This window comes from Anser anser, assembly GCF_964211835.1.
Source record: "Anser anser genome assembly, chromosome: 2".
Taxonomy (NCBI): Eukaryota; Metazoa; Chordata; class Aves; order Anseriformes; family Anatidae; genus Anser; species Anser anser.
In genome coordinates, this window is record NC_139721.1 from 156210711 (window position 1) to 156237585 (window position 26875).

The window sequence follows — 26875 nt, forward strand, 5'->3', positions numbered from 1 at the left end:
GATATGCCAGTATCAATTTTCTGGGACCCAGACAGTAGTTTCAGGAGAGAGTTGGTTGGTTTTTGTGATTTTCTGAGGTGAATAAAGAGGAAGAAATACTTAATTATCTGCAAATCTGATGGTGAGTGGCGTTGATAGCCTGAAGCGGAGCAATAGTGTTCAGTGAAAAGAGGCTGGCAGACGTAGAGGCCCTTCTGTGGGAATGCGGAGGGGTTTGTGTGGAGGAAGGGGTTAATCCTCTAAGAAAGATAATTTGCATTGCTGCACACTTTATTCTTTTGTTTTTGGTCGGGTGAGTGGAGCTCTGGTGCTGACTTCTTTGGGGCATTATTGGCTCTGCTTCTTTGACAGAACAAAAGTGCCTTTGTCGTCCATTAAAGACCATTGCAATTCCATCCACATACCCAAAGCCTGAGAAGGGGGAGGTGGCAGAGCTGCCTGTTCTCCGTCCCCCACAAGTTACATCAATAAGATTACTGAAATCATTTGCATTATCACTCAAGTCTTATTAAGGGAAGTGTTCTTCAGCATTTACATTTTACAGCTATACATAAGATGGAGCCTACACTGCTGTCAAGGTCTGTCAAGTGAGACCCTAAATACAAGTAATTTGGGATGAAGGTTGCTGGTAGAGGCTTTTCCACCTGACCATTTACTCTCTTGGGGGTGATTTAAGGAGTACCCCTGCACTATGTTTTTACCAGATCAGAGATGTGAGAACAAGTTGAATCTGTGCTGGAAAGAAAACATGGTTTAAAGGCAAAGGCCCCAGTTCATCCTACTTAATGGAAAAGAATTAGGAACCTGCTTATATTGGAACCATAGCATCATCCATGTGGAAGGAGAAGAAGTATCCCCTTCCCTTCCAAAAGACAATGTAAATGAACTCTAAATCCCTTATTCGGAAGGCACTTGCCTCTCCTTGGTAACTGGTAAAAGAGTTTAAACAACTTGGCTCTAAACTTAGCAATAGCCATTGGATTCCTCAAATCATGTAGTACGAATCTAGACATAAACGTCTAGATGCCTTCTCAAAGGTTTATATTTATCTGGATGTTACAGGAGCAGCTGTGTATGCAATATCTATATTTATGTAAATAGCTAACAGAAAATTGTTGGAGAATGACAAGTGAAATGTATACCAGCAACACTAAGTTTTGTGCTTGCCCATCCTTGTGTGTCTGGATGAAGAAGGATTCATTGCAGGATCTGGGCCCTGAAGAGCAAAATCAAACAGCTGATAATTTTATTTTGCCTTCCTCATGACAATTAAAAACGAAAAAGGAGTATAGAAATGTAATAAAGAAACATAATCTGAAATTCAAGCAGATTAAAGTCATAGAAAAAGAATATTAAAAACCCCAAGAAAATGAATAAATATTCATGAAAATGTTTGAAAGCTCATATTCTTTCATCAGTCACCACAGGAGGAAATATTCATTTGAAATAATAATAAAAAACCTTAAAAGGGCTTTTAAAAAAAGGGGGAGGGAACAGCACAACCTCTGTTCCCACAGGCTCCTGCAGTCAATGCACGGCCTCCTGAGCTGTGGCCAAGGGTTTCCCCTGCAGCTCAGCCTCCCCTGGAGATTTAAAATGTGTATGTTTAAAATGTCCGTACCTGCCTTCCACCTAACAAAATACCCCTTCCATCTGAATTTTCCCTTGTGTTCACATCATTGCAGCACAGGAAAACAAAAAGGAGTGCTAATCTATCCTACAGTTTCCCAAAGAGGGACTCCGGGCAGTGGTTTGTGAGTGGATTTGACAGATGTACGAGCAGATGGTGAGGGACACTCCCTGAGAGCAGCCGATTCCCAGGCCGACATATCCAAAAAAAAATCTTTCCACGGATAATGTGATTTTCAGAGGGAAGAAATCCAGGAGGGAAGAAATCCAGTGCTCATGTCTCACACCAAAAGTTCCTGGCTACTTTCTTGAGTGCACAGCGTTCATCCTAGGGATGGTGCAGAAGGGTATGCCTTCAGAAAAGGGCTGGCCTGCGACAACGTGCCACGCAAAACTCAAATTTGCAGCTGCATCTCCAGTGAGCCTCCCCATGGTTGTGTGGTTACAGCCGGCAGCAGAGTCAGGACCATCTCGTGTTGGTGTTGGGCGGGACGTATTAGCTCTTTTCCATGTCTGCCAGAATGCGCTGTGCAAAATAAAATATCCCATTAAGTATCCATTTAATGCATGCATTTCTGTACAGCCCACGCACTGAAATACATCACGCAGGAGCGGGGCCGCTGTCTTGTTCAATGTCTGGTGAACCTCTAGATTGAACACGACAGCCTGAAATGGAGCTGGCGGGCCCATTTCAAGGTTGGTGACTTGACATGAAACGGTGCTTCTCTGATTAAATGGAGTGGGAGACAAGAAAAGTGGGTTTTGCTACATATCCTACCTTGCAGGTGTGCTTTTAGCAGCACGGGTTCCTCAGCTGCCCATTTCATAGCTGACTAGTTTGGGCAACAGGATCCCTGTCTGATCCCCACCACTGCCTTGCTGGGGGCTCTTATCACATTTTCCGCCTGATGGACTTATCTTTTGTACATTTAATTACATTGTGGTGGGATGGGACCCTTCCTATGTTTGTTTTGTATTGCTCCTGACACAGCGGAGCCCCATTTTGTAGCATCCCCACCCCACCACCCTCTTTGGGGCTGGACGAAGCCAGGGGCTCTGCAGCCAGCCTGGCTTGCCCATGGGTCAGAGAGGACAAGGGACCATGTTAAACGAGAAACAGCCCCAAAAGCTTCGAGGAAGATGTGGATGTTTGGGGCTCCCGTGAGGAGAAGCCCAACCTCAGCTGGTCCTCGGGGAAGGCGAGCGGGGGGGGGGGGGCCGAGAGGAGGAACAAAAGGCGATGGCTTCCCTCAAAGCCAGCCCCCGGCGCGGCAGCACGGGGAAGGGGACAGGGGGCTGAGGGAACCGAGGGCTGGAGCCATTCAGAAGGGGAAGGAGGAAAAGAACCGCGGCTGCCCTCCGGGGAGCCCGCGGCGGGGCCGCTGCCCCCCGGGGGTCGCCCTGAGGCGGGGGGAATGGCGCAGCCGCGCCGCGGAGCCGGGAGGCAGCCTGAGGGGGCGAAACGTGCCGCAGGAAGCGCTGCCTCCCCCCGAGGACGAGCCCGGGGACTCGGCGGGTGTGTGCGGTCGGGGGGGCTGTCGGATCCGTTCGGTTTTAGGGCGGTCATTACAGGGTCCCAGCTGGGAACGACCCTCCCGCCCCGGCGACTCTTCCCCCTCAGCGCCGGGTGACTGGAAGGAGAGGTAAGGGGCGGCTTCAGCCCCGGGGGGAGGCGGGGAGGGTGCGTTGGGGCGCCTCTATTTTTTGGGGGGTGCCTCTTTTTCTTGAAAAAAGGGGGCTGCCGTGCCGGGAGCACAAAGAGGGAGCTCCGAGGAAGCGGCACTGGGCCGGGGAGAGGCCGCGGTTCCCGCCCGGGGGGAAGCGGCTCTAACATGGAGGGAGAGCCGGCGCCGGGGACCCACCCCGGGGTGGCCTGAGGGGGGCACGGCGGCGGCGGGGCGCCGGGGGGAGCCCTTCCCTCTTCCCCCCAGAGCAGTGCCTCCGTTGTTTTTTCCCCTCTGACCCCCTCAAAAAACCCAGCCGGAGCCGGGGAAGGGGTTCCCCCTTCCCGCTGCGGGGTGAGAGCAGATCGTCCTGCCGGAGCTGAGCCCCCTCCTGGCTCCGTTCCCCTCGCAAGGAGCCGAGCCCGGGGCGGAGATGCCGGGGGTCGTGTGGGAGGGATGGCGAGGAGGGCTGGGGGGTCTCTGAGGTGAGCTCGTGGTGGCCGTGGAGCTGGGGGGGGACGAGGGAGACGGGGACAGGCGGCGCCTTTGGGCGCTGGGGGCTGCATGGGATTGGGTCCCCCCCCCCCGCTTGGAGGCGTCTCCTCTTCAGGCTTGAGGTGGTTTAAAAAAGAAGCGTGCCCCACTGCCTCAGCACAGGGCTCCAGGTGCCCACACTGCGGGGCTGGGAGGGCTTGGTCCTCTCCCAGGGGCTTGGATGCCCACGGAGAAGGTGCACGAGGGGTTGGAAACGCGTCTTCCACGGTAGGGCTTTCTGTGGAGAACGGGGTGCTCGAGAACCTGACCGCATGCTGCTTGAGGCAGCGATGTGTCCATGGGGGAGGTTATGGGATTCAGCGCGTCCTTATCTCCCCGCTCTGTGTCCCCATGCAGGAGTCAGGACTACCCGGCTGATTTTTTGGGAGTCGAGGTAATGGCTGAAGTCGGTCGGTGGGAGACAGCTGGAGGCCCACGGCGGTGCCAGGGGGCTGCCCAGCGCCCATGAGCTGACCCCGAGCGTCTGCTGCCTCCGCCGGGATGGGGAACAGCGGCTCCGCCGTGAAGGTCTGCGCAGATCACCAAGGAGGCATCAACTGGCTGAGCCTCAGCCCCGACGGGCAGCGCCTGCTCACGGGGAGCGAGGATGGCACCGCACGGCTCTGGAGCACGGCCGACAGCCAGTGCCACGGCCACTTCCAAGGTACGGCGGTTGCCTTTAGCCTGCTTTTCGAGGCTGGAGCCTGGGACAGGCCACACAGCGTGTTCTGGTCTCTTTCAGTCCCTGCTGCCTGCTGTGCAGCCAAAATCATGCTTGTTTTGTTCTGTGCTTTTCTGAGGGCTGGTTGCAGTAATGTTAAGCAGAAGCTCTTTCAACCCAAAACAGGTTACCAGCACTACTGAAGGCACGGATCCTTTCATCTCAGGGTGTGGAATACAGCAGTTTAACTTCTGTCTCTTTCCAGAAGCCTTCTCTTTTACAACCCGATGAAATCTTGACTTCTTATTATTGTCTCTCTATTTTTTTTGTCCTTTTAATCTTCTCATTTTTCAGATGATCTTTATTTAGAAGCTTTTGACCCAGAAACTAAAGTTTCTGGAAAGAAACTTTAATAAGTAGGATATTTTTTCCCCACAGAACTTTACATTTGACACAGAAATGTTAATTGCTGGGCTTTTTCATTCTAAATTGTTTTTGCATTATTAACAAGATTTGTTGTCCTTCGACTAACATCTGAATAATTAAAAAGAAAGGCAAAGCTCTGCAGAACACAGTCATGCAAGGGTCACACTGTGGACCAAAGATTATGTTTGTATTCTCACTCACTCGTGTTCTTTTTCTCTTAAAACAGGGGGGAAAAAAAAGGAAGCTCTTACATTTGGAATTTCTGATCGTTTTTTCTTCCAAAAATAAACATTGTTTTTTTTTTTTTTTTTTTGTTAGTTTGTCTGCTTGTTTTTAATGATAGAGTATTGTCTTTTCCCCCACATCCTGCCATAGTTCTGTGTCCTGGAAAACTCACTGCATTTGCTTTTAAGGATTAGAAATCCATTTAAAGCACTAATTAACTTTTGACTAGAAAGATGAGTATATTGGATAATATTCAGAATCTGGCTGTGAACTGCTAGTTTTGGGGGTAAACTTTAAAGAAGGTTGGATAGATGGTTTGTGTGTATTGTATGTATTTTGTTTATGTAATTGTATGTATTTTATATCTATGCACTCACACAATTCTTGTGTAAATTCATGTTATAAAAGCTATAATTACTAATCAACCTGTATCTCTAGCACAGCTTCAAGCTTCCACCACAACATAACTGACCAGACTTCCGTGGTGCCTGCATTTGACCAGACCATCACCAGACCTTGTCTGCCACAGGGGGTTTTGGCATCCTTTGTGTGGCTCAAGTAGTATCGATGGTTAAAATCTGACTGACAGACTTTATTTCAGTAACCAAAATGCTGTTTTGATCTTCTAAGAGCAGGACTAGAAGCTGCTGCAAGAAAAATGCCAGTGGTTGAAACCTGCCCCGTTTAAGCTGCTTTGCAAAAAGTTTTCAAGTAATATGAGGATGGGTATAGTTTACTTACAGTCCTACTTACAGGCCTGTTTAATTTTTGACATCTGGTGAATTTGCTTAAGAGAAAACAAGACTGTGTGTTTGTAATGTGGATTCTGATTTGCTGATTACTTGAAGTACAGGCTCTTGAAGTACAGGAATTTTAACAAAATCACATTTTTGCAGTCAGTGAACCTAAGTGTTTTACTGGACAGTCTGCTTTCCCTCAGTTCTTTAGTATCTTGATTGTATAACACGGATCTGTTTTTCTTGTGTCTTTGTCCGCTTCTCTCCATTTAATCACACTCATCCTTTTTATATTTCTGTCTTTTCTAAATCCCAGTAAGGCCTACTGGCTTCAGCCGAAGTCTGGGGCTCTCTTGTGACACTTCAGAAGAAACAGTTCTGGACTGAAAACTTTGAATATATAAAAATGAAAAAGTGTAAGAGGTAAAGTCTAGGTAACCGTCTCATCAGTTACCTAGATAGGTGACAATATTTCACACGAGATCTTGGACAAAGCTGGGCCCCAAATCCTAAGGTGGTTTTAAATGCAGTATGTTTCATAAAACAAAGGCGCATCTTGCTAAGCAGCAACAGAAGCCTCGGGTTGCAAGATAGATTCCTCGTCACTACCATTACCATATTTTTCAGCATGCAATTTTAGTGTAGCGGTTTTGTCTATCATAACAGTAAATTCCCAACATACTCTGATTACTGTATAAATAATTCTGCTCTTATTCTTTCTTTCTGTGTCATCTCCTAAAAGTATACTAATGTTTTGAAAGCTCTGTTTTCACTCATGTTATCATTCCTAATGGGGAAACTACTGGTTGACATTTTATTAGTTATGGTTTTTTTTTTGTTTGCGTTTCATTCTGCTTGGACAGTGAAACTAAACTTGCTGGTAAGGCTCCGTCTCTTCTGTTTTTCATAGTTTCGTGATTTAGTTTAGGAACATTGTTTGTGTCCTGACAATCAATAGGCTGGGTTGAAATGCAGCCTTTTTTTCCTGACCAGAAGAAGAAATCAAAAGCATTTTTTTATTTAAAACAAACAAACAGCCCCCATCCCCCTTTCAAAAATGAGTTTTAAACTCCAGTAGTCTAAATTTTATTATACCGATACTAATTCAGCTCATTATGCTTTTATAAAATGATATGAGCTGCCTGACTGGTGGAAGTGTACTGTTTTATTCTTTCGCTTGATCCTTATATCAACGAAGCAGAGTTTTCTACTGTTAATTAAACACGTTGTGTTTTATACAAATCCTTAAATGTGAAAAACATGATTGTGCATTTAAAACTAGGGCTTTAGTCTGTTTGTTTCTCGTATCTTTAGTTAAGCTGAAGAACACACCTAGTCTGCCCTGCCTGTGTGCGCTGTGGTTGAATGTCTGTACCTCTGTTCTTGTTCCTAGGACACGAAAGCTACATCACCTTCTGCCACTTAGAAAACGAGGCTGCCTTCACGTGCAGCGCCGACCACACCATTCGGAAGTGGGACGTGGTGACAGGCCAGTGCCTGGCCATTTACCGAGGACACACCTCAATTGTTAACAGGTTGGTTCCACGGAGTTCTTCCGTTGTGTTCCTGTAATCTGTTATCACGTGTGTTGTCGTTTTACTGCAACTTTCCATTAGTGTGCTAATAAAATAGGTGGTGTAAACCTTTGAGTGCAAGCTACGCGTGTTCTGTGCTGTAATGATTAGTTTTCCTAGCAACAGTGCTGACACATCCATAGACAGCAGATAGGAGAGAAATGAAAGGCACACGGCAGGGGAATTGAATCCAGTGCTAGGAATGAAATTCCACAAGAAATTATTCAATTGATAACAGATGCTTCTGATAAATAGATGTAAAAACATCACGTCAAGCCTTTGAGTCACTGAGAGGGAAAAAGTCGGGGCTGTTTCTGCAGTTACTATTCCTGCTCGTGCAAATGAAGTTTAGCATTAAGCTGATTGTGCATGACTGATCGGCCCGTTGTAAAGTGCCTCTTAATAGTTGGGATGGTTTTAATTAATCACAAACAGAGCAGTCAAAGATTGATTTTTTTTTTATTTTTTTTTATGTGTGTTTTTTTGTTCTTTACCGAACAGAAAACACATACGATGTGTAGCTGGATCCTGTAAATAGGAGGGCTGGCTCTGTCTGTGTTTTGGCACTGGCCTGATTTTGCTTGAATCAGCAAATGGGGAAATGTGTTCCCTATTCATAAGTCTTTGTTGCCAGTTTGAAAGATTCCAGAGGACCAAACTCAGCTGACAAAGGAGATAGGGAACATTATAACCTATCTCCAGTTGGGAAATGTGAACCGCAGAGATTGTTCTCTTATCCATTATGTGTTTGTGCAGCTACAGCTCGTTATTGCGGAGGCCCAGTAAGCTGAATTCTTGAGCTGCAAGCTCTAGTTTGCTGTTAGAAGTGGGGTGCTCTTGCTCTACCTTTTTTAAGATCCTGCAGTATGAGAAATTAGCTGTACAATTTATTTTTTTCTGCACTCTCTATCTGTTGATGGAAATATGTTTGTATTTCTACACCATTAGTTACAGTTCAGGTTCTTGGAATGTATTTTGTATTTTAATTCCAAGCGATTTTCGTAGGTCAGTTTATAAGTAATTATTTGTAAAGAAATACTAATACGTACTCATCAAGAAAAATAATTTTTCTTGTAAAAACAAAAACCCACAGCCAACTACAAGAACACACAGAAAAACCACAACACAACCTGCCCCCAAGCTGCCCCTAAGAAATTAATATCTGTTAATTGGCACGTATAACTTACGAAAAGTAGTAGTGCTGCTGGAAAAGATTGTAGAAAAACAGACACTCAGAGCTGCAGTGCTACAGGGCAAAAATATCCACATTGGTGTACGTGAATAAGGGGTGTTACTTTTCAAAAGTAAAACCAGGGAGGTGTAGAAAAATGTCTGTTCATAAATAATGTGTTTGAAACAGAGGCTGAATCAGAGTTAGATGTGTTGTGTTCATGCTACTCTTCCTAACTTCAGTGTGCTTGAAACTCAAATTGTGACAAAAATAAGATTATGTCGAAAGAGTGATAGTGTTAATACATACAGATGTTATTTTTGACAGGATCCTGGTTGCCAAAGACTATCTCTTTAGTGGCTCCTATGACAGGACAGCCCGCTGCTGGAGTGTGGACAAGGAGAAACAAATCCAGGAATTCCGGGGCCATCGGAACTGTGTCCTGACTCTAGCTCACTACTCCTCCAAGGATGTCCTCGAGGAGGAGGAGGAGGAGGAGGAAGAGGAGGAGAAAGTGAGCAGAGACCTCCTGGTGACAGGTAGCACGGACTGCACTGTTAAGCTCTGGTGGGTGTCCAGCGGGCGCTGTTACCAGACTCTGCTGGGACACACTGGGGCTGTCTTATGCCTTATACTTGACGCACCAAACAGGGAGCTGTTTTCTGGCAGCACGGATTACACCATCCGAACGTGGAACATTGTCACTGGTGAGCAGTTGAAAGTGTTCAAAGAGCATCAAGGATCCATAATTTGTCTAGAGGTAAGAATGGAGGCCTTGTCAAGAGCCACTCGAAGGGGGTGTCCATATCCTAATTGTGTGGGCCTCAGTCGTCTCTTTCATTCACAGAGACGCTCTTCTGAGACAGGTTAGAAATGGTGAGCGTAAAACATTCATGTAATAACAAAATAATCCTGCTCTGCAGTCTTGGAACAACTTCTCTTTCTCTATAACACATTCTGGTGTCCTCTTGGCTTCTAGTGGTTGTCTTGGTCTAATTTCTACCTCAGTATCTATTCAAAGCCTCCTAGATCCCACAATTTGTGTGAGATTAGCAGGGAGCACTGTTCTTCTGAGTAGGGTTGTATAGGGTCTGTGTTCACCAGACTCTGAAGAAACTTAACCTGAGCCCTGTCCCCCAGACACAGGGATGGATAACTTAAAAAGGGGAGGGTAAAAATCAGAGTAAACCAAATACCTTCCAAAGAAAAAAAAAAGGACAAAACACCAAAAACCAACCTGAATTTATGGGCAAGAGATAATAGGAGAGCATAAAGCTGAAAGAAATCCTGCTTTTAAAACCACGCAAACATATTCTGAGAAGGAGATGGCCAAACAGGAGAACGGGCAAGGAAGATGGAAAAGAGAAATAGAGCTTGGGGGAGAGAAATCAGAAATAGTGAGGGAAAGAGGGGGAAAAAATTAGTGTGACTTGAAAAACTGTACCTTATTTTTCTGTTTGCAGTATTTGTCTGGTGAATGTTGCCAAGTTTGATAATGTTGGAGGGGAGGGGAGGGGGCTAAGGAGATGAAGAAGGAAAAGGGGAACCACGGAACACGTACTTGTCCTGTAAAGTCAGTTATTTACCAGAAAATAGTAATGGAGTGTTTAAAGGAGGTGAATGATGGTCTGTAACTTAATTTGAGGTAAGTAAACCTAAATGTTTTTGAATAGATGTGTCATATTAACTTCCATCAGACAACAGTTTTCTCGCTGCTCTTGTTGTTTGTGGCCCTACCAGCTTTTCCTTTAGGGAGGCTGCAGTATCTGTTTTTAATAGCTGTTCAATAGAAGTTGCCTTTGTTTCTAAAGAAGATGGTCACAGCCGACACTAACGGACTGAAAACCCAGCGGTACTGAAGGAATTCTGTTTTCCTTCAGTCTTAGAAAGGAAAAAAGAGCTAAATTGTGATGCCCTGGAGTAGTGTTTGTCTTGCTTGGATGTTACAGCTTGGTCTTGAGATACCGTGGTAATGTATTTTGAGGATGCTCAAGTGAAGCTGTTGCTGTTCCTAGTGTCACGCTATGTTTTGCTGTTTAATTGCTGCCCTTCTCCCAGGCACAGACTGGCAACGACAGAGCTTGCTTTAATTTAATTGGGCTCTCGCTAAAATTGTTAGACAAAACTGGCTTGACCCTCTCCCAGAAGCCTGGGAAATTCAATTACGCTCTTTGAACGCCCCAGAATGAGCAGTGCTCCTCTGCTTGTGAGCACGGAGTTAAACAATGGCTTTAAACAAACACAGCTTCTCGTAGGAGAGAAGAAAGGCAGACCCAAAAGATCTATTTGGCAAACCTGAACAATTCAGGGTAGACGAGGGCCGCTGCTGCCAAGGCTGTGCTGGCAGCGCTCCTGGCCAAATCCTCTTCCCGGAGCTGTGAGTGACTGGGAGCCGCTCCGATCGCCGGTTGGTGTCTGAGGCTGGAAGAGTCCAGCTGGGTACACGCTGCCCCGCAGAGAGCCTTCGGTTTTAAGACCTCTAAACCCTACCCCAGCTTGAACAGTCGCTGTTGAATAGCTTCTGCCCGTCGATCTTTCCTAATTCCTTCCTCTTTCGTCCTGGGTTCAACACGAGCCCTTCTGTTCTGCTTGGCTGCCTCTCTGTGCAGCCCACGTGGGATTTTCAGCCTTTTGTAAAGCGGTCAGTCACCAGAACCCATACAAAGATGGTACAACAGAAGGGAAACTTCCTGAACAGAGGTGTGTGTATTTTATTTTTTTTTTTCCTTTTTGTTTGTTTGCTTTGCTCTTTGTTCTAATGACTTTTTGTTCTCCCGAACAAAGCTTTTGGAGCCTTCTTTGCCCAGGGCTTCTTTGTGTCAGTGTTGCAATCTGTGTCAGTGAGTTAGCGTAGCGTTTTTCACACAGTGGGCCAGGAAGGGCTGGGAGGTAGTTGTGAGTCACTCCCGGTAGCCAGCAGCTTTAATTACTGGCAGTAATTCAGTTTCTTCGGGGTAGAGGAGTGAGCTGCTAATTACACCAGATTTTTACTCCCCTGTCCTGGAGGAGCGGAGCTGGTACCAGCAATTAAAGGTGGTTGTTACCAGCTGGTGAGGAGGTATATGCTTGTGTGAAGAGACCGATGGGGCAAAATGTACTTATTTTCATTTCACTTTTGCAAATAAAGGTTCCGAAGGGAGGCTGACCTTTCAAAAAGTTTGCGAAAATGACTTTGGCCGGGGGACAGGGAAAGTTTGGATATCGAGACCGTATTTTTCCCCAACTTTAAAATGCACTGTCGTTACCGGGAGTGCCCCGGGATGCTCCGAACTGCTGAAATTAGGTCTGGGCTGTTCCCATTGCTTTCCAGTAAATACCAGTAGCCTTTCTGTAGTGTGAGTGGAGCTTCCTGGAGGGGCCTTTCTGGGTAGATACCACAAAGCACGCTTGTGTTTTCCACCTTGCTTCCTGCAGGGCTGCTGTATGGAGAGCAGAGAGGTGATACCACGGGCACGTTTGGATTTTGAACGTTCCTCAGTTGCTCTGAGATCCTTTAGGTGCATGGATGAGAGGAGCCTCAATATTCTAAACTAGCATGGCAGGAGAGAAAGCCCTGGTTAGCTTTTAGCTCTCCTTTTTCCCCTCTCCTTGGTGATCCTGGAGGATGCAGTGAACAGAGTGAGCTGCTCCCATTTTCCTTGTCCTGTCCCGGCTGAAGGTCCTGCATGTGCTGTGCCCCCCGCATCGTTCTGCTGCAGGTACCTGCTTCCTCTCCTGCCACTTCTCTTGCTTCGACTGACGTTTTCCCAGAAGACTTCCCGCCTGCTGCGAGGATTGCGTCCGAGCTCGGTGCTGGGGCAGCCTCTGCTCAGGCAGTCAGTCGAGGTAACCGGCAGCGTGGCAGCCAGAGCTCCGCTCCCCGCTCTCCCGCAGCGCGTCGAGAGCTTGGCAGGCGAGGGCCAGCAGCTGTTCTGCGTGCTCCCTCACCGTCCGAGAGCCAGCGGTGAGGTTTTGTAGGAAGCAATGGGGAAGAAGCAAGGGTGGGCTGAGAGGAATCACGCAGCTCGTTCTGCTGCTTCCACTTAAAAAATTCAGAGCCCTGCTATTTGTAATTAATAATCGATTTTTGCTTTTCCTTGATGTGGCCGTCTGCAGTAACCCTGGCCTAAATATTTCCTTGTGTATGTTGTTCTAAATGCCTCCAAAGCGGTTTTGCAAATCGGTCACAAGGATTGCTTTGTCATTTGCTGATTGTTCAGACCGAGTATTTGTAAAAGTTGTGCTGCCAGAAGCTGGCAGAAAGAAAACGCTCCAGCTTGGTATTTAGCTTGGATGCTGCAGTGAACGTTCTGACGAGGATGAGAATTGCAAAAGGAGTTTTAAATGAACAAGAGCGGGCAAGGACTTGCTTCTGGTTTTCCTGCAAGGGATCCTTTGTTGGGAGCATTCCCTTCGGTTGTCTCTTAGAGCTGGCTAGGAGAAAAGAATGCTTTGAGCAAAGCCATTGCCTGAACTCCGTTTGTGCGCTTAACTGTTGTGATCACGGGGACAGAATTGTTTTCCTTGTCACATCAACTGAATGAAGTGCACGCACGTTTTGTAATTCGTTGCATCATTCATCAGAGGGCGAAGATACAAATTAGGGAGATCTGAAGGTGTACAGCACCTTCAGAAAAGGGTCGTGTTTCTAGGACCATTGCTTTGCACTGCACTGAAGCCGAAAAACGCTCTTTAACAGCCAGACCAGAGAGCTCACTCTAGATGGATTCTCAGTTAAAAAACAAAACAAAACAAAAAAAAAAAAAACAATCCCTTGCCCACAGGGAGTTCTTTAGCTCATTAAAATGAATGTGGTTTGAATGGGATCCTGAAAGTCTAACTCGGCTGAAGGCTCGCATAGTTGTAACTTGAGGCTGCTCCAAGTTGGCGATTTCGAACTTAGAAGCAGCTGTGCACAGAAGACCCGGCTGACAGGTTGTAGGAACGCCGACCCCCACGAAGAGGAAGAGCTGGCAGTGGGAAATGGGGTCGACGTGAACTCGAGTTCCTGGCAGCCGGTCTGAGCGCCCTGGTCTTCGGAAAGAGGACGTGCCCAAATCTGACCGGTGAGCTCATTGCCTCTCCGTGGACGGGGGCTGAATTGTGTCTCACGCAATTTAGGGAGACACAATGGGGAGAGCAAAGTCCGTTCCTGTAAGCTGCGGGTTGAAATACCTGCTAAACAGTTCTGCTGCTGTGCCGTTGGCATTCATACAGGTGGAAACTGTCTTAAGCTGCGGCAAGTATTCAGTTCAGCCAAGCCTGCGGAGCAAGAGGGTTGGGACTGCCTTGAGAGACCAGCCCTTGGTTTGCTGTTTGCTTGAGCTGTGGCGTGTCTAGGGGCTGCCACCAACAGCAGGGTTGCATAAAATAAGCGTTTTTAAAGTAAGACCTGTAACAGCTCTGGTGTTTGCAACCTGTATTTTGCCACTGCAGCTTAAAGGCCAGTCTGACTGAACTTCTTCATGGAGCAGTACACCTCCAGGACCTTGGCCTAAGGACTAAGACGAATTTCCTTCCTTCTGGTGTCTGGGTTGCATCTGGTGCAAAGCAAAGTCCCTCAAAGTAACGAGGAAAAACGAACAGTCCAGAATTACAGATATCAGCACCGTGATTTTTTTTTTTCTCTCTGTCTGGCTCAGGCTTTAAAACCGGGCATCTGATTGTCATCAGCTTTTTTGTTTATTCCTGTGAAGCTCCTTGGGTTTGAAATGCCCACTCAGCTTGTTAGTATCTGAGCTGCGAATCCCTTGGGTGCTGTGTGCTCTGCTACAGGTGGCCTTGCCATGCTTTGCCTCATCCGGAACTTTGTTGGGCTCTTAGCCAAAGGGAACAAAGGGCTTAAAAGCCAGCCAAGGGAAATACAGCTCTGAAAATATCACTGCTTCTCCAGGCACTTGCAGATTAGAACGTGTAACTCTTTCTCCTGATCGTTTTGAAACCAATAGTTGACAGGCTGGGGTATATTCGGAAAATCTATTGGGTGAAATTTTACATTTTTCCTTTTAAATCATAAGGGAGTTAAACTCTTCACTAAGAATAGGGCCGGGGATAGGGAATTGGGTATGGGTTTTGGAGCCTTTTGGGATGAGGGGAGGGAAAAGGCCTGGTAGTTTGTGACTGGGGGTTGTAAGCCCACAAGTATTTGCTGAAAATGAGCACACCCGGCTACCCGGACACAAAATGGGGTGCCACTTGGGGCACCGGGGAGGCCTGGCCTCCATCGAAGCTACAGCATGGTCTTGCCTTCTGGTGAAGAAGTCAGCATGCTCTGTAGTCTGCAGTCCATCGGGATCTGGATTAAATGCTCCCCGTAGGCTGTGTCTGCACTGGGGATAACCACATCTTTTGGATGCAAGCTCTGAAAGCAAGCTCTGGAGTAAAAACACTGCCTTGACACGGGTCAGATTGGGCTGGTGCCTCTGTCTTGCTCTTTTCAGAGAGCATCCTGGCTGTTTTCGTATATTCTCTTGGGCAATTGCAGGCACTGATGCCCATCACAGCTGCCCGTTGGCATGTAATGCTTCCTGGCCCTTGCCGCAGAAGTTGGATACAGATGGCTTCAGCTGAGAAGGCTGTAGCCTTCCTTGTCCAGGGACAAAATACCCAGTTTTAAGGTACAAACTGTTTCAGACGCCTGCTTCAGGATGAGACGAGTCGTGCCCTAGGCTGCGGTGACTGTAGGGAGCCATCTTAGCTGTAAGTATCTACATCCATTTAGATGGAGATGCCCGCATCGTACTGCTGGTGGCGGGTCTGATTTGCATCTTCACCCTGAGCTACGGCTCTTGCTAGGTTTCCCCACTAACAGCTACTTCGTGCTCTGCATTTTACAAACACCACGGCTTTGCTGTTGGCGTTGCCGCAGGCTCGGTCTGTGACATCCAGTGGGCTGTTCAACCCGATGGTATTTCTGTTCCCAGCCTCTGCTGAGAATCCTTTTTGCTGCTGTGCTCACCTGCTTAAACTGGCGAGTGGGAGGGAGGTGTACGGGCACTCACAGGGCCGCCTGGGTGGCTCGGAGGCTTTGGGTTTGGAGAGGTGGCTGGCTCAGCAACTGTCTTCATCACCTTCCGTGCCTCAGAAGCTGTTACAGCTCTTGTGATCCCAGTGCTGCAAATGACCTGGGTGAGCACAGGTCATTCAGAAGAGTTTTAGATCTATCGAAGAGGAAACTCTGGGCACGGTGCTGCCGTTCTGTTTCACTTCAGCACTTGTACACCCACCTCAAGGCGGAAATCAAGCGGCGCGACCTAACGGGTACCTAGCGCCGCGTGGCACTTGCCTGCAGGAGGCTGTCACCTGCTCTTTTCCCCTGTTCTGCAAGCAGGATGTCTGAAAAAAAAAATGTATTGACCTGGCCAAGAACAACCCAGCAGGATCTCGGCTCAAAACAACCTCTTGCATTCAGCAGGTGCCATCAGACAACGTTCTTCGTGCCTGTTCGGGTCGAGCCTGGAAATTAAGGGTCAGGTTCCCTTCCTCGGGCTGGCTGTTACAGGTCTCAGCCGGTCGTTCCTTCTCTTCCCTGGTGGAGACGTGGTATTAATGCCGTTGCTACAACAGCTGAGGAGTAATAGGATGTGACGCTTCAGAGTACTGCTGGCTTTTAACAGCGCGTGTGTTTCACAGCCTCCTGACGTTTAGCTCTGCAAACTGCCCCTGGGCCAAGCTCTGCTCATCTTTGACACCGTTCAGGAACGACGCCTTTTGGGAGTGGGGATGGAGATGGGAGAGGGCGAAAAACATTTCAACCTGGCAGAAACAGCGCGTAAAGAGCGGAGACTGAGCATTTATAATAATGCAAGGTGGTGGATGAACCAGCCCCTTAAAAGCGACCTCAGAGCAAGACCCAGCTCCAGTTGCTTTCCTGGAGGCGTCTGGGGAGCCTCAGGGGTCAGTGCTCTGCCCATCGCTTTGAGCCTTCTGATCTGTGCATGAGGAGGGGAACCAAGGTGGTGTTACTCCTTACGTGAATCCTGTTTCCCTGGGGAGTTGGGATTCTCCCTCCCGGCTCTCTCTGCCTTTGAACCAAATTGCCACAACCTTGAAGAGCATGTGTCTGACTGGCTGCCTTCGTCCTCCTGCCTTCAGGTGCTGGGCCAGCTCTCTGGCTGGGCTCACAGCTCCGCAGAACGGTGGCTGTTCAAGCCTTTGGTTCATCTTCCGTAGTTGAACATTGAATACAAGTTTTTTTCTTTGCACCAAAGGGTTTCCCTGCGAAGCTGCCAGGCTTTGGGAGGTTCGGATAGTTGGTTGGTGCGTACCAGCTAGTTTTATAGCCTGGCACAGGTCAGTAACGTTCTTGCTGTCTCAGTTTCCCTCCTGCAATCCTTCCCTTTGCCATCCTCTGCCGTGTCTGAGTGGAAAGGAAAAACCAACCTCGCTCACTGGTGAGCTCACACAGTGTGGAGGATGACGGCCATCCACGAAGTGCCGTTCTTTGGGTTTTATAGGACTAATCTCTAGATAACAGTCCAAAAAGACTTCTGGAAACAAAGGCACAAGACCCGTTGAAGAGTTAGTGTTTCCAAATGTTGACCTTGTGCAGAGCGATCCTGTTATTCTCTGGTTTATGTTGGGTGGAAATGTATTTTTAATTTACATTTTTCGTTACTCGAGATTGTTCTGGGGTTTTTGTTTTAATTAAAACAAAGTGTTTTAATTAAGTGTTCTTGTCAGCTACGCTCTGCAGAAACTACCATGCAGGTTTGTTTGTTTTTTTTTTCCTTTTTTGAGGCCGTTCAGTCAGAAGCCGTGACTTCAGATGAGTCACTTCGGTGCAGCTCTCTCACCAGCAGGCCTGAGAGACTATTGCTGATGTTTTTTTTTTCTCTTCCCTTCAGCTAGTGAATCGGCACTTGTATTCAGGAAGCGCGGACAGGACAGTGAAGTGCTGGTTAGTAGACACTGGGGAGCGAATCCAAACGTACAAGGCTCACAAGCACAGCGTTAGCACTTTGAAATACCACGCTGGGATCTGTAAGTTGCCTTTCCTATGTTCAGCAATCCCCTGTCTCCTTTTGGATGTTTGTCTTTGATCAAAGATTGCTAATAGAGGATACTGTAACTGCGAAGGCTTGTGAAACTGTCACTTTTTTCAGCTCCAGCATGTTTTGTGTGCAGTATCAAACTCTGCTGCGCTGCTCCGTGTGAGAAGCTTAGATCTTCCCTCCATTTTCCACCTCCCTCTTCCGGCATGTGAAGGGGCAGCTGCTTTATTTCTGTTAGGAAGGGAAGTGGCTTGGATCCAGAGCTGTCTGGGGGCTGTTTGTGCAGCCACGCTTTGGCCTCACCGGTCTGATGTCTGTCAGTCTGCTTCTGCTGCTAGTCTGTGGACACAAAGCGCTGCTGCTGGATGCACAGCCCTGTGCCTGCCTCTGCCACCCTGTCAGCACTGTGTAAGGGATTGTCCTAAACCAGAACCGCATCTCAAGTCCTCGCTGCTTCGTGCTAACAGGTAGGGTTCCCGTTCAGACCCTGACTGTCTCAAAGACTCATTTTCCACAAATCCTTTTCCCTTAATCTGCCTTCCTCCATGTAGTTGTTCCCCAAACTACCTTTCTGCTCTAGCTCTTGCTTGCCTTCTTACGAATGCTTGGGATTCAGCTTCAGTACTCTGATAACAGTGATATCTTTACATAACCGCCTCTTGTTGACATAACATATTCTGACCAAGAAGTCTCTTTAAATCCCTCTCCTGGCTGGCTTTCCCTCTGCATGTCATCGATACGCTTCATGGTTTGGGTTGCAAGACTACTCCTCTGCTTTTATCAGCCTGTTCTTCTTCTGCCACTGACATCAGACTTGATGAGCCTTCATTCACTGCCCAAGCAAGTATTTCTCTGCCATCCACGTCACCCAGTGAAGGAATACCTGTCTTAAGCTAATCTAGAAGTTGCAGAGCTTGTGATTTCTGTACTTCAGCTATGCAACCAACACGTAAGACCAAGTGAATGGTCAGTATTGGGCCTTAGTATCTCTTTTGGAAGATTATTGGTATGATGGTGATAAATGGGCTGTCTGACATGACCGAATATCTGACTGCACTCATAATCCAGTAACTGAAGTGATTTCTTAATTGTGTTTGGAAACTTACCACGAAACCAAGCCCATAGCTAGACTTAGATTTTTAACAGGTAAGCCCTGTTTTTTTTGGCCTTCCTTTTAATAGTAGACCCACAGCACTACCAGCCTCCGTTAAAATAGTTAATCATAACTGATGGTTAATTTCAGCTCCCAGAACTGCCCCGTGCTCTAGTTTCTGCTGATTTAAACTTGTGCAGGTGGCTAAAAGGCTGAAATGGAAGGGAAAGGGGTCTGAGCCTATGCTGCAAAGTTATTATTGTTCAAAGATGCAGACAGGTGGGGCAGGGGAAATGAACCTGAAATTTGAATCCAGGAGGAACACTGGCAAACAGTGTTCTTTCTTTTTTCCTTTGTCTTATTTTCACCCTTTAAACCAATATGAACCAAAACATTGAATTCATCGAGAGTACCCAAAACCAAGATAACTGTGCTGAGCTATAATGGTGGCCTGGTCCAGCGAGGAATCCTTACTGAGGAGACAGGAGACAACCAGTGCAGACCTGACCAGGCTCCATAAAACCGTCCTAAAGAAAGTCAGGCTCAGACAGAAGTTTAATCATCTGGGGCCACCCCCACCAACCCTGCAGCTTTCTTTCTCTTCCCCCTCAGCCCCACGCCCTGTCCCTGCCGTACACATCGCTGCACTTCCCTCACAGTCTCTCAAAATGCAGGCAGTGTTGCTGCGTGTAGTCAGGCCTGTGAAGAACATCCTGATAGTGTGAGAGAAGTGTGCATAGTGTTAGTTAAGATCTCATTTTTAAATCAAATGCAAAAATACTAAAGGTGTCAAACAGGGCAAATTGAATCCTTCCACGTGAAGGGTGGAATACATGTCATGGAAAAATGTAGGGGTGTGACCGAATAATAATCCAGATGCATTTTAATTCTTGAAAGAGGAAATTTCCCCCTAAAAATGAATTTATATACTATGATTGGTTGTATTACAGTAAGGCAATTCTATAGTAGCTGCAATTATGATTGAAACACAACTATTAGGTACGGTGTAAGTAAGTGATTCAGGGCATATGCACTCGATACCAAATATTGGAGTTAATGTAGCTTGAAATTCGAGCTGCTCACCTGGGACAGATGGGCACTGTGTGGGCATTCTCTGCTTTTCGAAAACGTGGAGAAAATACTTCGAGATAAATTAACTTTGTTATGGTTTATGTCGCATGTGCACCTGCCCTAGAATATGGAAAGAATCTCAGCTGAGAAGTGGTAATTTTCTTTTAGATATCATTTGTTTTTGCTTGCTGTCTGATCAGTACCCACAGGCTTGTTGCCAAGAAGATTTCACAGTGTAATTAAGAAAATTCAGTCAAAGGAGGGCAGGAAAAATATACACGTGTTTCCTAAATGGCTTTATATCACATAGGGAGGCCAGACAGATCTGAGAACTAAGCCTAAAATAATCAGAATATGTTTCTAGTGGCTTTCCTCAGTATGCTTCTGTAATTAATAGCATGGGGAATATTAAAGCTTGTTCTCAGCTTCATTTACTTAATGATATTGTCTTGGTTATTTCTCTCCTGCAGTAGGTGCACGGTCATTTAAAATTTAATTCAGTTTATTATTTTTTTTTCATGACACAAAATTCCCAAGGGAATGTTTAAAACCTGTCCACCCTCCCAAGATACTGTGAAATTTAAGTAAAATATAAAAATGAATTGTTATTTTTATATATTAATTGCTTGTTTGTTTCACAGAGGTGCATATATAACCATATATTTAAATGCTGAATCTGGGTTACATCAACAGCTCTGCTTTAAAACTCGGAGCTGCAGAGAAGCTCCTTAAATCTAGAGTGGCAGTTCAAAAGATGTAAGGGATGTTTGTCAAAAGCAAAATCCTGATAGCTGAAATAAACTGACAGCTGCACAGCGAAAACAACTCTTAACTGGTTCTTACTCTGTGTGTGTGTGTGTGTGTGTGTAGTAGGTATTCAGTGATTTCTGAGCACTGAAAAAATAAATCTTGTTCTGTGCTTTACATTGTTGTTAGTGCTTTGCAGAATGGGACGAATGCTTTTTCAGGATTGTGTCGGCAACTGAGTTTATGCAGGCCCACATCAAATGAGGCTGATTTTTCCATATCCAGATGTTTCTTGAAGGTGTACCCCGAAGTACCCAGCCTCCTGCTGTTTAATTTGAAGTTGAAAAGCTGGTGGCAGTAGGTAGCCTGTTCTCATTTCTCACTGTAGCCCCGAATTTACCATGTGTTAATTTTTTCACATCTATTTAGGAATTCATTGCCCAGCTTCTCCCAAAATATAAGAAATCTGTTTTCAGGCATTTCAGTTTTGTAAAAGTCTTTCCACGCTAGTGGCTTTTGCAGAGACGTGAAAGGCAGGGAGCAGTGAGTATGTTGCTTTTTGCACATCTGAAATTTTTATCTCTAGATAAACTCGAGGAATTTGGGGGTAAGTGAAGGGAAAGTAAGTGTTCATGAGGACAGTTTGTAACCCTTAAAGCATGCAGATGTGCTCCCTTTGGGGAATAATGCTGAGTACACAGCCTAAATATTCAATACTGCATTACGCTTTCTGGCTGCAGCAATGAAGCTCCTGAAGAGCTGAGAAATTGTTCTCTGAGCATGTTAAGATACCCTGCGGAAACCTGATCCTCAGTCAAAATCCCTGCTCATGCTTAATTTAGTTTAAAAACACAAATCTGGCAGCACATTTACAATATCTAGCACCTAGAATGGAAGAGTTATGGCCCAAATCCTCAAATAGTTCTGTGCTGTACCGAAACAGGGTATAGCCTAGGCCTTGAGTCGCTTAAAGGCTCTGCTGCTTGCAAAGACCCTAAGCTGCAGGATTTAGCTGAAGAAATCTACCACGCTGGAGGAGTTTATAAAGCTTCTTGTAAAGCTGCCTGCACCTGCTGCTCACCTCCGAGGCCAGATCTAACCGTGGTATTTCAACACAGACAGCCCTGCTACGGATAGTAAGCTTCTGGTTGAAAATGGGGGAAAATATGGTTTGTAAAACGATGAAGCTAGGGCCAAATTCATATGATCAGAATGGGAAATTGCTACGGTAAAACAAAGGGAAGGCTTAGAGGAAAGCCTTGAAACCACACCTGAGATAAATTGCCTGCTTAGAATTAGTGAGGCGTGTTTAGGCAGGGAAACGTTCATGGCGAAGAAGAGCAGAAATAGATATCTGAAGTATGTGCAGAGTGAAATGCTGATGTGTGTAGGGAGTTCGGTGCTTGAAAAATACAAATGAAGTCAGGCATGCAGGGGGCTGAAATGAAAACGATCAGAACTTGCTCTACCAGAGAAGAGGCTCAGGCCAAATGACGATAGGCCCCGGTCCTTTGTGAACTGGTTTTGGGAAGGTTTGTGAGCTGGTGTGAGCTGGCGTTACGTGGCCGCTCACGCCTGGCCGCGTGCCGCGCCGTGTGGTTGCTTTGCAGTGTTCACAGGAAGCGGTGATGCCTGTGCGAGAGCTTTCAATTCCAGGAGCGGCGTCCTGCAGAAGATCTTCCGAGGACACAAATTCATCATCAACTGCATCCAGGTACCAAAGGGGTTTCTTTGCCGGGATTTAACTTCTGATTTCTCCCCCGTTGATTCCATGAGCTGGTGTGGCTGTTCTCTCTGTGACGTTGGGCTGGGATAAGATGAAGCGTGACAGACTCAAACGTTCCCTGTGCAATTTTAGAAAAGCTCCAGTGAGGATAAGCGAAACTTTATAGAACCCTACATAAAATACTGCCTCCGGCATATATTTTTCTATAGGTATGAAGATGACAGAGCAGCTCTGTATTGATATATGGTCCACCTTCCACCAGACAAACGGAAGAGTCTCTGCTGCTGGGTTAAAAATGTTCTGGAAGTTATTGAAGCCCTTCAAAAGTTGCACGCACATCCTCAAGGGTTATGGGCATTTCGGTTTAAAAGTGGGGAAGTTAGTAATCCTTGCAGGCCGTGCTAAGACCAGTTTTGTGGTTTAAGTTACGCTGCAAGGAGTCCTGGAGGGAAAGTTGGAATCCCTGGGTGCTTTGTGAGATCCACATTTCCCCACATGGGGATCTCGGTACAAGCCGAGTACAGGATGAGGATTTTGATGAAGAGTGTGAGACTCTGTCAGCGTTTCTGGCAGGCTGAAGGTCGAAAGAAAAATGAGAGGGGATGAAATTCCTTTTGGAGCTGATCCCAAGCGTACGTACTTGTGAATATGCTCCTCTTGTATGTTTTTTCTGCATTAGCACGTGGCTAGCTGGTCTTAAACTGCAAATGCTTGGATGTTGAGCAGTTTGGTTTCGTAGCAGATGGTCACCTGGGTGCAGGTGAAGTTGGGTAACAACTGCGAGAATCACTTCACAGCACTGACGAGAGCAGAGCTTGCCTCTGTACTTTTTTGTAATTTAATTCCCAAGGGCAAAACATCCCGGGAAGGGAGAGGACTGAGAAGTGGCGACCTTAATCTGAACTGGTGTGCTAGGCAGGGCTGCGGTGGGGACGGGGGCTGCGTGCAGGGCTCCTGTGGGGCTCGGTGCCCATGCAGGGAGACCACGAGCATTTTGGCAGGCCAGCAGACACAGGAAGGGAGGATGAACGAGACCGGGAAGGGGAGGATGAACAAGACCGATGGCTTTCTTCTGGGGATGAGGGGACAACTGGGAACACTGCCAACGGAGCAAATGTTGCATTGAGGAACCTAAACTACAGGCGGGCAGTGAGGTTAAATTCCTGGAGGTTTGCAAGAACAAAAGATTTCAGAGGGGGAATTGTGCAGATTGTGTGCTGCAGAGGAAGAAGGGAGGTGGTAAGGAGAGCAATTCCTGACCCGCCCACCGGTGCTGATTTTGGTGCTGCCTTCAGCTTCATCTTCAAAACCAGCAGTCTGAAACCAGCACAGAAATTCCCAGCTCCAGCCTACTCTGACACTGAGAAGTTAGCTCCCCATTGCTTTTCTGGTAGATTTGTTATAAATAACTCTTGCTGTTTATATTTTATGGCTCTGGGAAGCGGCTGAGAAACGAAGCCTGACTTGGTAACATCTCATCCCACTTCGGCAGCTTTCATGATAATTTATACTGCCTCTTGCAATGAGCTATCAGGTCTTAAGGATCGGTTCAAGCTGCGTTCGCTCTGATTTTTGATCGTGCTCGTTCTGAGCCGTACAGTTTGATGCTGTGTGACCCTGTTGTTGCAGATCCACAACGAGTTGCTGTACACGGCTTCCCACGACGGCACGCTAAGGATTTGGGACATCCGGGGAATATGCAAGAGAAACAAGCGGCGCTTGAAGAAGGAGAGGTCTGCGCAGGGCAGGAGCTCTCAGAAGGGAAGCCTGTCTCGGCTTTTCAACAACAAAGTCGGCTGTATGGTACAGCAAGAGAACGGCGACCACGAGACTGTTGAACTAATGTGACTGTCCGGAAGGGACTTCTCATCGGTGACCAAAGCTGAACCTTTTGTTTTCTGCACCACTGTGTCCATGTAACCCGGAACTTGGGAAGAGATGGGAAACTGCTTTGCTTGAACCTTTTAGAAGCCGGGATTGATTCTCTGGGACTGGCAGATGGACTCAAGTCAGGCCGCCCCTCCAGCTGACTCTCAGCTGAGCAGTACTGGGGGCAGGAGGGGCTGCGGGGGGGGGGTCAGGTGATGTCTCTGTGCTGGGTGTGTAATTAAGGACTTGATTTACGACTGCTTTTTTTTCCAATTTTCTCTGGCACAGAGGTGTTGCACGCTTCCGCCTGTCTGGTATGTAATGAGAAGCGTTTCCTCCCGTTCCTGTCGCCTGTTCACGTGCCCTCTGTTCAGCTGAATGTAGAAAGTGAAGGTGCCTTGCAGCGTGACTACGAGGTCAACTATCAAGGCTGACCTTTGGCTGTTTTTTTTTTTTTTGCTGATCAGACCGACGAAGGCAGGAGGATACGGCCTAGCAGGGAGGAGTTTCAAGTAGACTGGACGCCTCTCTGGGAAGTTGAGCGTATCAGGGCGGAGATTAAATCGCTAAACGAGTGAACAATCCACACCTCAGACCTTTTGGACCAAGGCCAATTGCCAAGGCACAGCAAGTTGTCCTCCCACCAGCCTCGTGGGTTCCTCCTTTAAGATCTCATGCTTCAGCAAAGGAAGCCTCAGTGGCTTCGTGTGCATCTCGTGCGTGCTGCCAGGGGCACGCACGCTGCCAACCACCTGTTTTTCCCCAGGCGCAGTTTCCCAGACGGGAAACTCCTTACGTGCGTCTGGGACGGGCCTCGGCACGGCCGGGGCTGGAAGCTGGTCAGCGGGCATCGCCTCTGCGGCTGCACAACCTCCGTGGGCAGCCTGGCTGTCCTCATAGGGAAAAGGTGTTCCTGCTATCCACAGGGTGTTTTGAGCGTGTTTTTGAGGTGAAAGAGGAAGATTTATTGGGTGCTGGAGGAAAGAGCGCTAGATTTGTCATCTTCCCTCCTTATGCGGTTACACCAGGCCTTGGTTTGCTGGCAGTGTCGCTAAGCAGTTGAAGTCGAGGGTACTTCTCCCAGTCTTTTTCCAGGTTCATTCCTTTCCGATAACCACTGAGCCATGAATAAACAAGGGTTCTTATATTTTTCTATTTGCAGATATAACTCTTTGTAGACCCAGTACAAAAATAGCTAACCACATGTTTTTATTTTTATGGCTTTATTTATTCTGTACTACGGCAAGATAAAAATGCTGTAATTCCTTTTTAGAATGGACTAATAAACATGTGGCATTTACAGATAACTGTCTGGTTGTTATTCGCGTTTGGAGGGGATTTAGCCGTCTGCGGAAGCGCAGCAGCAAAGAATGGCTGGAACATGGAAAAACAAACATGCACTTTTGAAAACATTTCTTTCTTTTCCCTCAGTGCTGGGGCCAGTCAGGCGTGCTGCAGAGCTGTCCTGCCTCCTGCCAGCGACCGGACGGATGGAGCTCAGTGTCTCTAGCCGGTGGAAGGGGTGACTAGCCACAAACATTAAGGAAAAATCGTGCGTGATGAAGAGCCACGCACACCAGCTACAGTGTGCTGAAGGCCTGCCTTGCATCGCTGGGTCAGGGCTGTCATTGCTGCTACGTACGCTGCCCGCCTCTCCTGCTGAGCAGCTTCGTTAGCTCTTACCCGGCAGGTTTCTGCATCTAGTTGGAAAGAGCGCTTTAATTATGTTAAATGCCTGCTAAGAGACCAGTTTTGGAGGGCATCTGCATACTGTAGGCTAATTCCCCTGTAACTCTGGCGGGCCTCTTTGTAGCTCGGCGCTGGCCCTGTGGGAAACGTTTACGAGATGGTGGCTCTTGGTTGCTGGGGGTGCGGGCTCGGTATGCAGCTCAGTTTAGTTGTATGTTGCTTTTAAGTCTATGCTAAGTAGCAGGCCTTCAGCAGAGCTGGACAGAGCTGCACAGATGGCCCGGCACATAGTTTTTGTTCAAAACTTTGAACTGCAGGCATTTGGGGCAGACGTGAGAGCCTGTCACCGAGCAGCTGCACAGGGAGATCACAAATGGATTTAATAGATGTAGATCTCCTGGAGCGGAATTAATGAGTCAGTACCATTTCTGCCTGTTGCTAAAGATATCAGTGTCTTCAAGTACAGGTTCAAAATTAACTACATTTTTAGCCAATGCTTCCCACCCGGGTTAAAACTGCACGCACAGTTACTCGGGGGCAGTGCTGGCAGAATTACATCACTGAGGAATGGCTTCTCTGGCAGACACTGCATGTTGTGATGCTAATTTTAAATTCCTCAAGGACAAACGTGCACTTCTTGAGCTGTCATTGCCACTTTGCTATGCGAGCCACTTCAAAGAAGAGAAACGAGCCCTGTGCAGCCAAATGCTGCCTTCAGCGCATGCCTATGGGCTAGCATAAGGCAATGCCGTCATGCCAGGAGGTTTGTGAACCTTTTAGCTGAAGGAAAGCATAAATTCATACTTTCCCACCTATTTCTTGTCAAAACTACATGCTTTTTCTATTTACTTTTTTCCCCATTTTGTTGTATATATATATTTTTTGCTCAGTATCATTCAGGGGTTCCTCAGTGCTCTCCTCTAGAGAAATGGGATTTAACAATTGCTGTTTTTTTCCTCAGAAGTTTGTATTACTGGCTTTAGAAACGCTTCAACCTATGAGGACAAGATACAAAACTACCCCATTTTTGTAGCATTTGTCTTGATGCACAAGTGTGAAGTAAACACAAATAGTTCCTTTACGGTAT

General features: G+C 47.0%; 1 protein-coding gene and 1 long non-coding RNA gene across 9 annotated transcripts; one reads left to right on the forward strand and one right to left on the reverse strand.

Annotated features, from left to right (window-relative positions):
- Positions 1-390: 390 nt before the first annotated feature.
- LOC310894504 lies at positions 391-2659 on the reverse strand. The gene is made up of 2 exons (XR_014579960.1): positions 2408-2659; positions 391-2155 (listed from the first exon to the last, which is right to left on the reverse strand). It is a non-coding gene; the product is annotated as an uncharacterized lncRNA (long non-coding RNA).
- Positions 2660-2856: 197 nt separating this feature from the next.
- Positions 2857-25406, forward strand: WDR86 (WD repeat domain 86). 8 transcript variants are annotated; one of them, XR_014579958.1, is made up of 8 exons: positions 2857-3272; positions 4185-4491; positions 7270-7411; positions 8949-9381; positions 17447-17582; positions 17705-18060; positions 22115-22218; positions 23860-23875. XR_014579958.1 is itself a non-coding variant. In XM_083824687.1 (8 exons), the coding sequence occupies exons 2-8, from the start codon at positions 4329-4331 to the stop codon at positions 24076-24078; spliced, it is 1113 nt and encodes a 370-aa protein (XP_083680813.1). In that variant the 5' UTR covers positions 2857-3272; positions 4185-4328; the 3' UTR covers positions 24079-25406. The 8 variants fall into 8 exon arrangements, 5 of the variants coding, with proteins under 5 accessions (XP_083680813.1, XP_083680809.1, XP_083680811.1 ...); XM_083824687.1 differs by lacking the exon at positions 17705-18060 and having other exon boundaries at positions 8949-9188; positions 9273-9381; positions 23860-25406; XR_014579957.1 differs by having other exon boundaries at positions 17705-22218; positions 23860-23903.
- The last annotated feature ends 1469 nt before the right edge of the window (positions 25407-26875 follow it).

What these genes read in the sequence shown, in the direction of transcription:
- WDR86 (XM_083824683.1), top strand. Translation starts at nt 4,329, where the DNA reads ATGGGGAACAGCGGCTCCGCCGTGAAGGTCTGCGCAGATCACCAAGGA. An exon ending in GATCCATAATTTGTCTAGAG is followed by an intron (nt 9,382 to 17,446) that starts GTAAGAATGGAG and finishes TCTTCCCTTCAG; the next exon opens with CTAGTGAATCGGCACTTGTA. An exon ending in TCATCATCAACTGCATCCAG is followed by an intron (nt 22,219 to 23,859) that starts GTACCAAAGGGG and finishes CTGTTGTTGCAG; the next exon opens with ATCCACAACGAGTTGCTGTA.